This window comes from Henckelia pumila, chromosome 4 (genome assembly GCF_033568475.1).
Source record: "Henckelia pumila isolate YLH828 chromosome 4, ASM3356847v2, whole genome shotgun sequence".
NCBI classification, from domain to species: Eukaryota; Viridiplantae; Streptophyta; class Magnoliopsida; order Lamiales; family Gesneriaceae; genus Henckelia; species Henckelia pumila.
The window spans coordinates 139,003,898-139,015,955 of NC_133123.1; the positions used below are offsets into that span (position 1 = coordinate 139,003,898).

The following is a 12,058-nucleotide window of genomic DNA, read 5'->3' on the forward strand; positions in this document are numbered from 1 at the left end:
GAGAGAGAGAGAGAGAGAGAGAGAGAGAGAGAGAGAGAGAGAGAGAGAGAGAGAGAGAGAGAGAGAGAGAAATTGTGTGAGAAATGAGGCCCTCGGATGGCCTATTTATAGGCGAAGTTCGGACGGTCCGAACTGGGTTCGGACGATCCAAACTGCCACTTGTCCAAGCCTTTTAGAAACCTGGACCCTACGGAGTTCGGACGGTCCGAACTCGGGTTCGGACGGTCCGAACTCGGGTTCGGACGGCCCGAACTTGTCCGTATACTTCGAATGTTTTGGTCCTTTCGAAGTCATTTTTGGACCCCGGGACCTATCCTACCATTTTCGAACGTTTCGGATCTGATTTTCCACTTATTTTCACCAAATAAGGACTCTTTAAACATGTTTTGACACTTTTAAAATTATATGTCACTTTCTAACATGTTTAAAATCACTTAGTAAAATGGAACCGGGCTACTTCAGAATATATAATAAAATTTAATATGATAATTAACATAATTAAATTTAACATCTTAATTAACAGTTACTAATAATTTATAATTAAATCATTATTTTTTAACAAATTTCATTAAACTAATGTAGTATATTTGTAAACAAACTAACACTAAAAAAATAAATAATAAATTAAACCAAGTGAAATATTTATAAGTAGAATAATCTATACAATATTATAAAGGGTGTGCATTACATAGAAACTGGTTTGGTTGGTTATTGACACATCAAATTTTTTTTTACCACCTTTGCCCCTTGTAATGTATTCTTATTTGAGAATTAAAATTTAAAATTAGGCTATAAAAAAGAACGGTTTTTAAAATTCCAATTGTAAAAGAATTACATTTAATTTCTTCTTGAAATAAAGACGTCTTACACACGCAACGCGTGTGCAACAAACGACTAGTTATATATTATATATTTAACCATATTAACTTTTCAATACCATTTTAATTTACATCATTGGCTTTATTATGTCTATAATATACTATATTATAATAGATGTGGGTCTTATACTAACCGTTTTTGTATATCAAATCATATCAAATTTTTTCTCATTTTATTTTATTTTATTTATATTTGAACTTAACTCTTTAAAGTAAATTATAGTAAAAAAAAAAAAAGAGCAAGATTTGTATCCACTTAAATTAATATGTCATTTGGTGTGAAAAAATATTGAGAAAAATGTTATAATTAGAAGTATTAATATAAATAAGACAATGATAATTATTGATCGGAGAGACCATCATTTTTAGTTATTATTGGAAATATAATGCATCTGAAAATTATTGTGTATAAAATTATTGATAATTAATTAATTAAGTACTTAGGACAAATTTTCGGTTATTTTACTTTAAATATGTGTGTCATTAGTAGTAATGATCCTTTATTAGTATGAGGTAAATTATGCAGCAAAAAAAAAAAAATCTTGTGATTATGTTTTTGATTTTATAAACATTATATTGAATTTATAAAGTTAACCCTATATATTATTGTAGCATATATAAGCGCAATCAATGAATAAACTATTTTGATATAGTTTATTTGTTATTAAAATTATTAGCCTCATTTCGCACTACTAAAATAAAAAATAACAAATTAATCATTTAAAACTAAAAAACTTACACTACTACAAAAGTTGTATTTAAATAATATATATATATATATATATATATATATAAATTTATATATTATTAAGAATAAGTTCACATTTAATATAATAATAAAAGCACACTATATTAGTAAAAAAATAAAAATACTATGCTATTTGTTTTAACCCATCAATCACAATATTTTAATTTATTTTAAAACATCATATTGAATTTGTAAAGTTTTAATATTTTTTATAAGAAAATTTGTAAAATTAAACATCTATACTATTGTAATATAAGTGCAATAAATAAATAAACTATATGGATAAAGAATATCACCATATATATATATATATATGATTAACAATAAGTTTCACATTTAATATAATAATAAAAGCACACAATAGTACGAAGAAAATAAAAATACTACCATCAAACACGATATTTTAATTTGATTTCAAAATATCATATTGAATTTGTAAACTTAACTCTCTATATATACTATTGTAATATAAGTACAATCAATTAATAAACTATTTTGATATAGACTCTTTATTATTATTGAAATTATTAATCTTATTTCTCATTATCACAATAAAAATAACTAATATCTTTTAGTAATATTTACACTTATAAAAAATTTGTGTCAAACATATATATGAAAAAGTAAAATATTTGATAATATAGAAATATTGTGTCCAAATATTGTTTGTGAAATTTTATATTATATATTATACACAATCTATTAATAATTAATTTTGAGATTATAATTGAATATATATAAATGAAAAATTAAATACACATTCGTTACTCATAATGCAATAAATCTCTCATTAAAGTTTGACTAAAATTTTAATCTCTTTTTTGCCCTTGTTTTTTACCTCATTTTTTTAACAATTGCCCATACAAGTTTTTTGATCCATACACAATTTGAGAGCAAAGTTATAAATTTACGATGAAAAAACTTTGTTCATCATTCATACTTTTATAGTAGAAAAATTTTTTGCCCTTGTTTTTTATCTCATTTTTCCACAATTGTCCATACAAGTTTTTTGATGTATACACAATTTGAGAGCAAAGTTATAAATTCACAATGAAAAAACTTTGCCTATCATTCATACTTTTATAGTAAAAAAATTTTTTGTCCTTGTTTTTTACCTCATTTTTTCACAATTGCCCATACAAGTTTTTTGATCCATATACAATTTGACGGCAAAATTATAAATTCATAATAAAAAAACTTTGTTCATCGTTCATACTTTACTTTTATAGTAGAGAAATAGATTTTCGATGCACAGCTGGCTCCCGCTTTAGCATAATCGTTAAAATTATTGTTTTAATATATTTAATTAATTTAATTATATTGGAAAAAAAAATAATAACCCCTCCTACCCCCATGACTCCTTGAGCTGTGCAGTCCTTTGCCGCCACAGCCGCATAGCGAAGGATGTTGGAGGCTAAGAGGTTGAAGAAGGCAGCAGTCCCAGAAACTCTCTTCCGCCACCCTTCTGCGGCACACCTCCAATCCACCCGCCTCGCCCTCAGTGTAATGAATCCAAAAGGAAACATCTTACTTTATTATTCCTTGGCGGTATATGAGCTTAATTTCAATATTCATGTTTGTGGTAATTGTGTGATTCAGGTCAACGAGGACGCCACTTCTTGCTGGGTTTACATTGCCCCAGGCTCACGAATATACAAACTCCGAGTATGACCTTTATGCGCTTTAATGTGAGAGATAGATATGAGCTTTGAGTTTATGCCAAAAAAAATTGAAGTTGGAGCTGGTCCAGGATTGTGTTTGTCTTGTTAGATAAGCAGCAATGAATACATTACATGAATTTACCAGTTTTCATTGAATTTTAAGTGCTAGCATACTTAAGTTGATTCCCACCTCATGAAAGTATCTGGGGACTCAGGTTTCTGAAAAGAGTTTTTGTACTGCATTAGTTTGTTTCTTTGTGTCCTCTATATACCCACTTATGAAGGGAGGTCAGGTTTGGATTCTTGAACTAGAGTCCATAACCAGTTGCATATATTTAGCCGAATTGGGGCACATATTAGCTAATGTTTCTCATTCCTTGTCAGATTTCATTGGAGGATACATTTGTGGGTCGAGGAAAGGAAAGCCTTTTAATCCCTGAACAAACTCAGGTAAGCTTGTTCCATGCATTGCCCTCGGTAGCTTTATCCTTAAAGACCATAAATTTCCTTCAGCTGATCAAATGAGGTGTTAATGAAGGTTTTGGATGCAGCACTGGTCAACCGCTGCCCTCATCGGTCTCAAATTCAAAGTATAGTGCGTGCAGAAACAGAAGGTGATTGACTATTCCCTGTACTAACTTCATAATTTACTTTTCAAATTTGTGCATTTTATCATTACACTCTTACAGTCTTAATCTCTTCTCTCTTTTCGTTCCTTTAACTTTTAACTAGAAATTTACCTTAAGAAATATGTTTAGTTACATTTTTCGCCCCAGATTTATCAGGTATACGTTTTTTATTTAGTATGACGTGAGAAAATATTCAAGGAAAAAAAGTAGGACTTGATAACAGAAGCTTTGTTCTATCAAAACAGTTGAATAAATAGCATGTGTTTGTTTTTGGCCTTTGGGTTGCCTTGCTTTGTCTGAAAAGTTTTAAGGTTGAAAATATTGGATACTTGTTGAATTTAGGTTCATACCTCATTTGTGTTTTGTATGGTTTTACTAGTGTAATGTCGCCACTCATGCAGATCTGGGTTGCTCATTACTGGGAAGTGTGGACTCCTATGGTCACCTTATTGTTTCTAAAATTGATTCTGGCAATACAGGTAATTGTCTCCTTCACTCTAGTGTTCTTTAACTTTTTATACTTTTCACCTCCTTGAGTTGTGTGTGTATTTCTACGATTTCAATAAATCTGTGATGCTGAATCTTGTGCCATCTACTTTTGCATGTCGGTTATTGAGGTGATGTTGATTACGTGTGTACAGTGTTGAATTTATGTTGGTCAGTTTTTCCAATCTCTATCTCAGTTTTTTGTCTTTTTCAAGCATGTTTTGATAATACTGACGGAAGAATTTAAAGCTGGGGTTTTTACGCACTGCCGATGAAGATAATATGATAGGATTCTGGTCGCCAGTTCATCTGATTCTTAACATAGACTGACTGAAAATCCACTAAGTTGAGAGCATTATGAATAGGCTTTAACATCTTTCATGCACAATTGCTATTGGAGGCACAAAACTGCATCTCCTTATTTTACTGATGGTACTAAATGATATGAACTCTTTTTTTCCCCCAGATGTAGATGGGCTTACATATTCAGTATCTCCTAGGGAAGTTGGTGTCGGGGAAGGAAGCTGGTCTGGACTTTGCTTTAATCCAAATCAATTGTCCATGGTACATTATTTCCTTGACCAACATTCAATAATTAGGTGTACACATTTCTCTTGTTCTGTTCCGCTTCAAATTTTTGTTTGTCATATGTTTGTCTGTATTTCCACTTTTGCTCATTATATTTTACCTTTCTTATTTCAAAATTCTTGATTCTGGGTCACTTGTTTGATTTAATGTGCTAAATATTCGACAGCAATGACAATCAGAGACCTAATTCCCGTAATTGACTGGCTATTCTGCTTTTGCTTCAGGCAGCTGTAGCAGTCAGCTTAAATAAGAGCATTGATGTTTACGACCAAGATATTCATCTCCGCACTTTACGTACGTGAGTACTTCATTGTCTTTGTGCTCTTTTAGCATTTTTTTTAACTTCTACTTCTGTCTTCTGTTTCCTGAATCAATTTTGTATCATGAAATCTTATTTTTGCCATGCTGTACTGAGGATGCGTAAAGTTCCATCATCAAATAGGATGTGATACTCATCATGAAAGTAGTGAATATCAGTTTTATTTTACATTCCTGTTAAGACTATAATGAACATTTTTAAGTTCCATTTTTCTTGTTTTATCTCTGCTTCAGATTATGGCATCCATCTTCGCTCGTTTTTATGAACAAATTTGGTGAGGGTACGAATTCTATGATCAGTGTTACAGAAGGTTCCCAGGTTCATGGATTCTTTATTCTGTCAAACTTATCGAATAAATTTCAAACGACTGTTCCCTGTTTGGTGTTAATACATTGTTTCATCCCATTACCTGCAACAGATCAGCGTATGGGACTTGCGAACAAAAGAGAATGGGGGCTGTGTGCATAGAGTAGTGGGATCAGTTGGGGATATGATATATGCAGTTAGTACATCTTCATCTGGTTATATTGCTACTGGTGGAGCAGATCGCACTGTGACTGTTTATGACCCTCGCAGGTTTGTGGGATTGTCAAATACCTGAACTTTCAATTGTACCATGCAGTGGGTATTATAATGTGCCAGTGCTTGGATTAACGATGAACAATTTGTCCTAAACTGAGTGCAGATGGTCAGCTGTGGCCAGATGGCTTAACTGCTCAAAATACGAGGTTAGCTGTCCGTGATGTAATTTTTTTGGTAATGCTGACTAATTCACATCAACATACTCATTGGATATGTGGAGTGTCTGTAACAATGACACTTTGCTTCTCTAATTTGTATCTTGTTATAGTGAACTTGAGCAAAAAAGACATTATTTTATACATGTATTTTAAACGTTCTATTTGAAACTGCTTGGGATAAAATTTGATTGAATAACATTTGCTTGTCCCCTCATATTCTGCAGATTACTGGACTTGCTTTTTCATCAGTTGATCCTGATTATATATATGTGCAAGGAGTTGATTATGAGGTTAGTTTTTTTACGATAGTCCACTCATGATGTATAAACCTCAAAGCTTGACATCATATTTGGTGGTCTCTCCTTCACTATGTACAATTGGTTGAACTTAAAAGCAGATTGTGTGATAGATGTGTTTTCTGAAGTTGACAGAATTTCCCATAGATTACCCTGTAATGATCTTTAACGATAGGTTTATTTCAAATTACTTTGCAGGTGTTCTGTGGACTATGGAGAGAAAGCAAGAAATCCTTTTCGTTTAGGGGAGATTCGAACTGGCTTGGATTCGGCAAGGTTTTTTTTTTTTTTTTTTTCTTCCCCTTCATCACCCTGACCTGATGCTCTTTTAAATAAATGTTCATGAGTATCATGTCTGATATCCCAAATGTGTCAGCATATGCAGAGTTTCTTTATAGTTACCACTTGTGATGCAGTGGGAGATGGCTATGCAAACATAGTAGAACAAATTAAAACGGGCTGTTTTTAGTTTCTTGACTTGTGATTATTGTCCATTTCTACTGCAGTGTTCCAATAGGGATGTTTTAGCAGGATGGTGCGATTCAGGTAGCATATTTGTTGCTGATGTTTCCTAGAATGATGTCCTTAACACCGGCGCGCGAAAGCAACTCTACTAGCTGCCTTACGCTTCATCTCAAGCTTTACAAAAGAATCAATGATGCAAGAGTATCCGCAACAGTCCCAAAGGATCTTCCGACCTTTGAGACTTCACCATTCTCGGTACCAGTGGTGAACCCCTTGTTCTGTAATGCTTCCAATGGCCTTTTCTTTTCTTTTTTTTTTTTTTGGGAAACTGGATTGGATTGAGATTGCTGGGATAGTGGCCAAATTTTTCAATCAGAAGAGGGCCTACTTTTAAATGACAGTCACATATGCTTTAAAGATTATTTTTGGACATTAGTTAAAGGGCCCCAACTCTCATCTACACTACTCATTCTTGATCGGTACCAACATTTGGTGATGTTTAGATCTCTCTTAATAATATTGGCAACAAATGTTGTCATGATTCGGGTACTTGAGCGTGCAAAAAAGTCATGAACGAGTTATGACTTTAATTTGGAAAAATTCCGGTATAGTAGATTAGAACATGAATTTCCGAAACGTGAATATTATTGTGACAAAGAAATATACCATACGAGTCACGTCATGTTGATTGTTCATTGCGGATTCAGTCATATTTGTTGGGCCAATGACAAGTCCCTAATTTCATCATTCAAGATGTGAAAAGAGACCCCCAATTTTTATATTATTGTGAAATGACATGGTCGCAATTATTTTCGATTATTTGTGCATCATCGGGGCCACCACTCAACTTGCTGACTTGCCGGAGAATGGAGATCACAATACATAAGAAATAAATTCTAGATAAACTAATTATTTCTTGTGATTTAAAAAGCATACATTTAACTACTTTTTTCCCACATTAAATGGCACAGACTTCTTCTTCTTATTTTTTTAAAGTACGATTTTGTAAGGACTAATTAATAAATAAATGGTGATATTATTTGATTACTAGAATGGTATATACTATTAGGCCTAGGATCAGAGGCTTGATTACAAAAATAAATGAATCCTGACAGCTATTGCTGTGTTTCTTCGTCAGCCTCCTGAACATCTTTTCCTGCATATTATTTTTCTGAAAATAAATATTATTAAATCAGTCTCTATATTAGATTAAAAATAGATACTGAAAAATCCGCTGGTAACGAGACGTGAGATGATGTGGGCATGTTTAAATAGAAAGAATTAAAATATAAGGACAATTAATTAATATTGGTGTATAAAAAGCCAGCTAATGTGCTTTTCCTCTAATTAATATTAGTTTTGTGACCATGCCGCTGAGGTACAGCAGACAGCCTACGATTAGATAGGCATTTTATTATGAGTTAATTAAATATACTTTTATTTGATAATATCGCTGTTATTCAAAGCATACAATAATTAAGATTGAATTTGAATGTCAACAGCAGCATTTGACATGCAAGGGCAGTCATGGACACAAGTCATTGCCAAACGTTTATATTTTTATTCACTCGTGACAAAAAGGGATACTGTATTAAAAAAATAAAAATAAAAGTCAATGATGCATAAAGTCTAAGACAGTGTTTGGAAAAACTTCTAAAAATCACTTCTCAGTTTTTCGTTAACAAAATTTTACAACATTGCAAAATTTTGTTAACGAAAAGCTGATAAGTACTTCCTAAAAGCTCTCCCAAACACTACCTAAATAACCTTCAAACTAAATAAGATTTGATGTAACATTTTATTATTTTCTAAGATATAGTCTTTAATTATGTTTTGGATATCATGTTTCATGTATTAGATAGAAAAAAATTGTTTATCTGTCGAGTTATTTTTTCGTCGTTATATGCAATTTATGATGTAATTCTTTATGGCTTATTTTAAAATATCAATTATGTCCTTTTTTAAAAAAAAACAATTTGTCCGTATGAGGAGGGGGTGTTGCTCACGATAGAAGGAAATGGGATCGCAGTAGACTTAGTCGTGAGTGGGCCGTCTGCCCCGCTTAGGCGCCAACCAAGACCCAGCTCACTCTCGGGCCACGTGTGCGCCATCCATCGCTCTCCAATCACCTTTTCACACGTGGTCAACGGAATTCGTGTATTATTTTATTTCTCACGACAATTAAAGTTTACTAATTGGAAACATTAGTAGGAACAATTTAAAATCAATCTTAAGCTGGCAAATGAATATTCACCCTGCTTAACATATTATTTTTATTTTCTGTCAGAATTTTCTTTTCCCCAATACATAAACTTTATACAAAATCTTTTATCAAACCTTCTCAGAAATTGATTTTTTTTAAAAAATTCTACTATTCAGAGCTCTAGCTACACATAAAGGATACTAATCTTCAAAAAAAATAATATTAATAAATAAACATTAATATTTGATAGAGCGGAGAGCATAAGAAAATAAAAGGAAAATTAATTATATTTACGAATTTAGTGTTTGTATTTATTATTATTATTATTTATTGTTTATTGGATGATGGTAAAATTAGGAGATATATCTTTCATTTTTTTAAAAAATATATAAATGAATGAATATTCTCTTCCTTTGCCAACAAGCAGTCAATGCACGGTCCAAATCTTCGCCCCATATAAGCCACTCCTCTTCATTAGGGTTTCAAAATATCCCCTTTCGAATTCTCCTTCCTTCTCCTAAACTCTTATCGGGTTCTTCTGATCCCAGAATCCATTTTTCTCTTATTTTGATCATTGATTTTACTGCACGTTCTCGCAATACATCAAGGTTGAGTTTTTTTGCATACGTTTCTTTCATCTGGGTGGTTTTGTGGTGAAGATTTCTTGAAATTTTAATGTCCTCGTTTTACATTTCTATCAATTTTTAGATGTTTTTGGTGATGTTTTCAATCTGGGTTCTTCTGGGTTTGGCTTAATTTTATTCCCCGTATTTTCCCCCATTCCTATCGTCAGCTGAGTTTGTGTTTCTTTTTTCCTCGTAATTTTTTCTCTCGAGAGCAAACTGTATTCAGGTTTTGCCCAAAAAATCGAAAGTTTTTTCTTTCTTTTTTTCCGACTGTAACTGGGACTTTTGAGTCTAAATTTCTACAGTGTTTTTCTGTATTTTTTTTATCGAACATTCAGTCTTTCGGTTATATGTAATCTGAGAGATGCCGGCGACAGAGTTTCAAGAGTCATCCTCGTCGGTATCTTCGCCCTTTGGATTTTCCATCTTAAGCAGACGCCGTGATCAGGTCCACTCCATGGAGTCTCCACAGGAAGCCACTGCTCAAGAAACCGAATTTCTAGCCTTCCAGAGGCAAGTAGCCGAAAGGTTCCAAGATTTAGCGGCAGCAGATTCCGATGAGCTGCTCTCAGTCCCATGGATTCGAAAGCTTTTAGACGCATTCCTCTGCTGTCAAGAGGAATTCAGAGTGATCATCTTCAACAACAAGGCCTGTTTGAATAGGCCTCCAATGGACAAATACATTTCAGAGTTCTTCGAGAGGAGCGTAAAGGCTTTGGATGTTTGTAATGCTATCCGTGATGGGATTGAGCAGATCAAGCAGTGGCAGAAACAGCTGGAGATCGTTTTGTGTGCACTAGGTAACCAAAGGAGCATTGGTGAAGGTCAGTTTCGCCGTGCGAAGAAGGCGCTAATTGATTTGGCCATCGGAATGCTTGATGAAAAGGAATCGAGCTCGGCTGTCGCACATAGAAACAGATCTTTTGGTCGCAATAATGTACCGAAGGAGAGGCCTTTTGTTCACTTCAGGTCACTCTCGTGGAGCGTTTCAAGGTCTTGGTCTGCTGCTAGGCAGCTCCAAGCAATTAGCAACAATTTGGCGGCTCCACGAACAAATGAGATTGCATCCACCAATGGACTGAATGTGGCTGTTTTCACTATGAACTACGTGCTTCTATTTGTGATGTGGGCGCTAGTGGCGGCAATCCCCTGTCAGGACCGTGGTCTTCAGACACATTTTGTTGTGCCAAGGCAGTTCATTTGGGCTGCTCCAATTCATTCCCTTCATGATAGAATCTTGGAGGATTCAAAGAAACGGGACAGAAGAAATGCTTGTGGGTTGATGAAGGAGATTCATGATATTGAGATATGCACCCGGCACATGAATGAATTGACTGATTCGGTCCAGTTCCCACTGACAGAGGAAAAGGAAGGAGAAGTGAAGCAAAGGGTTCAAGAATTAGGATTGGTTTATGAAGCTGTAAAAGATGGACTGGATCCACTGGAACGCCAAGTTAGAGAGGTGTTCCATAGGATCGTGCGTAGCCGGACCGAGGGCCTCGATTCAATCGGTCGAGCAAATACTCCTACTTGATTTATCTTTGAATGTCCTGACGGCACCTGTTGTAAATTGATCTTAAAAGTGTTCTATGAATTTCGGGCAATGGAACCGACTTGCCTAGAATAAGAAGTGTTGAAAGTGTTTTCATATTAACGAAGTATCACTATGTAAAAAAAAGGTTAGGTAAAATGGTTGAACTTTATGGTGTCCATGATGCTTTGTTCTTGATCTTTGCTTTTGTATAATAAAATCATTCTGTAAATTTGCTCTATCTTGTGTGTGGCCATCTTATGTTCAATGTAGATGATTGATAACGTTGGTGCCATTACATTTTATTTGCATCTCGTTCGATCATTGTGCGTGATGAAGCCAGCCTTAACTTTTTTTTCCTCTACATATGACGATGATGATATACTCTGAAACACTAAATGGGAGTATAAATTTGGGACAGAAATCTGAATTGTTGATCGGGAGCCTTACGCAAGTAGTCCCCTGGGCATTTTCTGAAAAAAGTGAAAACCAGTTATTTTTATATATCATTTAATTAGTTAGAATTCAAGAAAAAGATTTTTATATTTAGCCATATAAAACAAGAATACTCTGCAGTTTTGCCTGCACGTTTAACGTTTTTGACAGCGTGTCGGGTGAATCCAATAAGGTCACATTTTTTAATCTCAGTTCTTGAATTTGAATACCAAACGTGATGTTTCTCCACTTTTGTCTTAATTCTAACATTGTACTTTTCTGGACGAGGTAAACAACGACTCGCATCATAAGCCAAGCCAGCTCGAAACGACTATGGAAAGGACAAAGAATCGAAGATCTCAAGATTTGAGCTCTAAATGCTACAACCATTTTTGAGTTCTAGAAGAAACATGGCTGGCATGTGGAAGGAAGACCTAACTACTGAAAAACTTT

At 33.9% G+C, this 12,058-nt stretch overlaps 2 protein-coding genes across 2 annotated transcripts; both read left to right on the plus strand.

Annotated features, from left to right (window-relative positions):
* The first annotated feature begins 2,980 nt into the window (after positions 1-2,980).
* Positions 2,981-7,350, plus strand: LOC140865753 (uncharacterized). The gene is made up of 13 exons (XM_073270510.1): positions 2,981-3,129; positions 3,226-3,291; positions 3,672-3,737; positions 3,826-3,901; positions 4,318-4,395; positions 4,869-4,966; positions 5,215-5,288; positions 5,543-5,627; positions 5,728-5,885; positions 5,995-6,037; positions 6,274-6,339; positions 6,544-6,621; positions 6,852-7,350. The coding sequence occupies exons 1-13, from the start codon at positions 3,031-3,033 to the stop codon at positions 6,918-6,920; spliced, it is 1,056 nt and encodes a 351-aa protein (XP_073126611.1). The 5' UTR covers positions 2,981-3,030; the 3' UTR covers positions 6,921-7,350.
* A 2,101-nt stretch (positions 7,351-9,451) lies between these two features.
* Positions 9,452-11,475, plus strand: LOC140864610 (protein ROH1D-like). The gene has a single exon (XM_073268893.1). The coding sequence runs from the start codon at positions 10,004-10,006 to the stop codon at positions 11,171-11,173; it is 1,170 nt and encodes a 389-aa protein (XP_073124994.1). The 5' UTR covers positions 9,452-10,003; the 3' UTR covers positions 11,174-11,475.
* The last annotated feature ends 583 nt before the right edge of the window (positions 11,476-12,058 follow it).

Bases quoted from the DNA above. Each gene is read 5' to 3' on its own strand.
- LOC140865753 (XM_073270510.1), top strand. From the start codon at position 3,031: ATGTTGGAGGCTAAGAGGTTGAAGAAGGCAGCAGTCCCAGAAACTCTC. The intron at 3,130-3,225 runs GTAATGAATCCA...TGTGTGATTCAG, and splicing joins CCACCCGCCTCGCCCTCAGT to GTCAACGAGGACGCCACTTC. The intron at 5,886-5,994 runs GTTTGTGGGATT...AACTGAGTGCAG, and splicing joins ACTGTTTATGACCCTCGCAG to ATGGTCAGCTGTGGCCAGAT.
- LOC140864610 (XM_073268893.1), top strand. From the start codon at position 10,004: ATGCCGGCGACAGAGTTTCAAGAGTCATCCTCGTCGGTATCTTCGCCC.